This window comes from Emiliania huxleyi (genome assembly GCF_000372725.1).
Source record: "Emiliania huxleyi CCMP1516 unplaced genomic scaffold EMIHUscaffold_6424, whole genome shotgun sequence".
Classification (NCBI taxonomy): Eukaryota; Haptophyta; order Isochrysidales; family Noelaerhabdaceae; genus Emiliania; species Emiliania huxleyi.
In genome coordinates this window covers 1-1452 of record NW_005197183.1, presented here as the reverse complement: position 1 = coordinate 1452, position 1452 = coordinate 1, and the positions used below count along the sequence as shown (strand labels likewise).

At 65.7% G+C, this 1452-nt stretch overlaps 1 protein-coding gene across 1 annotated transcript; it reads left to right on the top strand.

The window, feature by feature from the left end:
• Window positions 1-19: 19 nt before the first annotated feature.
• On the top strand, window positions 20-1383 carry EMIHUDRAFT_257598 (hypothetical protein; the record flags this gene model as incomplete). Its single annotated transcript, XM_005763188.1, has 4 exons — window positions 20-31; window positions 156-233; window positions 275-1202; window positions 1367-1383. 4 exons carry the CDS (start codon window positions 20-22, stop codon window positions 1381-1383), a joined length of 1035 nt encoding a protein of 344 aa, XP_005763245.1.
• Between the last annotated feature and the right edge of the window lie 69 nt (window positions 1384-1452).

The following is a 1452-nucleotide window of genomic DNA, read 5'->3' as shown; positions in this document are numbered from 1 at the left end:
GCCTGGTGAGCAGCTGCTGATGGTGTGCGCGGTGTTGGCGAGGCGGCTTTGGCGCTGTACTGCCAGCCGAGGCGAGTGGCGCGCGGCACGCGCGGCGCCGCGCGTGGCCCGGACGGCGCCAGAGAGCGCGCTCGACGGCGATCCTCCTCTGTAAGGCCCTCGAGGGCGTCGCGGCCACCGTGTTCCTTCCGGCGCTCATGTCGCTGCTCCTCGGGGTCGTCCCTGATCGCGAGGTGACGCGCATGGTCGCGCTGACGGAGATGTATCCAACAAGCTCGGCTCGGTGCTGTTGACAGTGCTTGCTGGCGTGATTGCTGGCGTGGCGTACCCCAACGTCGAGGGCATCTTCTACCTTCTGGGCGCTGGAGGGGTGGCGGCCGCCGTCTTCGTGATGCTCATACCAGCTGAAACGATCAAGCACAAGCGAGCCAGGCAAGCCGTCGTCACGGTTGAGTCGATCACGGTTGACTCAACGCCATCAATTACGGGTGCGGTCGATGGCGAGGGCGGCAGCGACGCGCCCAGGCAGAGAGCCGCTGCCGCCGCCTCTCACACGCGCTACTCGCGCTACTCTGAACTCTTCCGCAGTCGCGGCATCGTCGCCCTGCTCACCTTCATGTACCATCTGTCGAACGCGGGCGTCACGCCGCTCGTCACGCAGCTCATCGCGCACGAGGACGAGCGCACCGGCCTCGTCTTCACCTCCGCCGTCCTGTGCATCTTCTACTTTGTGCAGGCGCCCACCGCCTACCTCGTCGGCCGCTACTGCGAGCGCGTAGGCTACAAACCGCTTCTGCTCGTTGCGCACCTGATCCTCCCCGTGCGGTGCACGACCGTCGCGCTGCTCGCCATGTACAGGCCGAACCAGTATCTCCTCGCTGCCACCCAAGTCTTCGAAGGGTTGGGCGCAGGCATCTACGACACCCTTCTGCCACTCGTTGTGAAGCGACTGGTGCAAGGCACTGGCCGCTTTGGGTTCACCTTTGGCTTCATCATCTCATGCTGGCGACTCGGTCATGGGTTATCCTTGCTCCTCGGCGAGAGCATCTCTCAAGCGAGCTCGTACGAGATCGCCTTCTTCACCCTTGGAGGCCTCGGGCTTCTGGTCACGGCTCTGCTGGCCTTGTGTGTCCACGTGCCGCCTGCCAAGGCGGTTGAGGACCAGCGGGAGATCACGCAGGAGGTAGCAGCCGAGGCGCAGAGTGAGACGGCCGTGGGAGATGAAGCCCCAAGTTTTGGTCAACTCGAAGCGGAGCCGGATGCCCAGCCACTCGCGTGCGGGGAGAACCCAAGCCATGAACAGCTAGAACCTCCACCACGACGCGAAGCCCGTGCTTGGGAACCCACAGCCGGGGGGCGGTCCGAGTCCCGACCCGCCACTGAATGATGAGCTCCCCTCCGGCGAGCGAGCGCGGCCGGCGACACGCCAACCCGCCGTCGCGGCTCGGCGTC